Raw genomic sequence first — 2,260 nt, 5'->3', positions numbered from 1 at the left:
CAGGGATGAGGAAATAATGCCACAGGGACTGGTGACAGCATTTGGCAAAGACAGAAGAGAATACAATTCAGTTGTTTGTTGCAATAATCAAGAGACCCTGTGCTCAGCCAACGTGTAGACAGGAAGGGGGGAGCACCTGGAGATGAGCCTGGATGAGATAAAGGAATGATGGGCACAGATCATGAAGGGGGCTCATCCTGACAAGTGTGCATTTCACTTTTATAAGGGACTCTTCCGTGTGGAGAACTGAAGACTCTTCCGTGTGGAGAACTGAAGCCAACCCTGAGCTAGGACAATAGTCAGGTGACAGAAGCATCACTTCACGGGGAAATAACAGGCACAATGTAACGTGGACAGAAGAGAGAAGAAAGACAGGATCTGGGCCTTTCCAACTAACAGTTCTTGGCTGGCCTGTCACTGTCCTTGAGGTTCTGTGGAGCTGAACCACAGGCGTGTCACTCACTCAGAACAGATTCACAGTAGAAGAAATGGCCACAGATTTAACTGCCAAGGAGGCCCCAGCACTGAAGTCAGGGCTTAGCTGAGGTAAACGGCTTTCCTGTGGAGGAGGCACTGGCCAGTGAAGGGGTCCCTCTGCCTGAGGAAGGCAGCAGACTAGTGGTGGGGAGGCCAGTGCTCTCCCCAGGGTCCCCTGCTGGACATCCCAGACCTGAGAGAATCCACCCCTGGGTCAGCAGGGGGCACTGTGGGGCTGCCCGGCTGGAAACCAACCACCTGCTCCCTGCTGGGGGCCTGGTGCTCGCTGTCCCCTGGGACAGACTGGCTGCTTAATCTCAGCCCCAGCCCTGGGGAGGCTCAGGCCAGGCCCTGCCAGCCTCATTCAGAGAAGCCTCAGTGCCCAGGGGCTGGGAGGCCATGTGAGGGGAGGGCCATCTGATTTGCATGGAAGGCCCCTAGGTCCCCACAGTGGGGAAGTAGGTACAAGAGACAGGGGCAGCTCTGAGGCAGCTGTGGGTCTCTCGGAATCAGAGCCGGCAGGAATCTCCACCATGGCCTGGGCCCCTCTCCTGCTCACCCTCCTCACTCTCTGCCCAGGTGACGGGCCCTGGGAAGGAGAATTGCTTGAGGGGGTGGAGGGACACCAAGTTGATTTTTCCTTTTTACTTTGAGAGCATGGGGTGGGCAATGACCCCAGACTCACTTCTCTGTGTCTCCACCTCTTCTGTTCCAGGGTCCTGGGCACAGTCTAGACTGACACAGGAAGCCCCAGTGTCAGGGTCTGTGGGAGAGAAGGTCACCCTGTCCTGCACTGGAAACAGCAACAATGTTGGAAGTTATGCTGTGGGCTGGTACCAGCAGATTTCTCGTGGTGCCCCCAAAACTGTGATGCTTGGCACATCTCGGCCCTCAGGGATCCCTGATCGCTTCTCTGGCTCCAAGTCTGGAAACACGGCCTCCCTGACCATCTCAGGCCTTCAGGCCGAGGACGAGGCTGACTATTACTGTTCAGCATGGGACTACAGCCTGAGTGCTGACACAGCGTTCCTGACTCATGGGGAACTGAGACAAAAACCTGCCCCTGCTCCCCTGTGATCACCCTCACAATTGTCTGTGACAAACTTCAGCTAAGAGACTGACAATGACCAGCCCTGGAGTGTTCACATCCAGGGGTCTGATTCTCAGATCACAGACCTGTTTATAGGGTTAGCAATCTTTGAATATCAGTGACTTGCTGTCTTTCTTATTGTTTTTCTGAAAACACCTTTTAAAGGTGTAACTCATATCATAAATAGCATACATTTATAAGCTTCAGTTCCTTTAGTATGTACAGTGTTGTATAACCAATCACTATAATATAAATGCGAATATTTCCATTATTCTACAAAGGAACAATTATTATGCTAATAGCCAGTATTATTATAACTTTGAGCTGTAAATCCAATTTTTGATTTCTTTATAATTTGGGGAATAATGCATTAAAATGTTTATTGTTCCACTTGTTTGGACATGTGCTTCATAAAAATGTAATTTAGTGGTATCAGTACTTCATTCCTTTTTTTCGCCAAGTAACACTCCACAGTATGGATATTCTAAGGTGGTTTAACTATTTATCATTTGGGCATTTGGGTGCTAAGCCTTTTGATTTTATGAGCAATGCCACTGTAAATACTGGTGTGCATATGTGTTCATTTATCTTGGGTGTCTAGTAGAGGTGACATTTCAGAGTGATATAGTAACTCTTTTTAGGAAAATGTTTGCTTTCCAAAGAGGCTGTGCCAGTTTACATCTCCAGGACTAA

General features: G+C 49.5%; 1 gene segment (V, D, J or C); it reads left to right on the top strand.

Annotated features, from left to right (window-relative positions):
- Positions 1-980: 980 nt before the first annotated feature.
- On the top strand, positions 981-1,554 carry LOC100957722. The segment is given in 2 exon segments: positions 981-1,056; positions 1,193-1,554. Coding segments are annotated over 2 exon segments (408 nt in total).
- Positions 1,555-2,260: the final 706 nt, after the last annotated feature.

This window comes from Otolemur garnettii, unplaced genomic scaffold, assembly GCF_000181295.1.
Source record: "Otolemur garnettii isolate 467f Iridium unplaced genomic scaffold, OtoGar3 scaffold00447, whole genome shotgun sequence".
Taxonomy (NCBI): domain Eukaryota; kingdom Metazoa; phylum Chordata; class Mammalia; order Primates; family Galagidae; genus Otolemur; species Otolemur garnettii.
The sequence above is the reverse complement of the archived record's forward strand: the minus strand, read 5'-3'. Positions and strand labels throughout refer to the sequence as shown.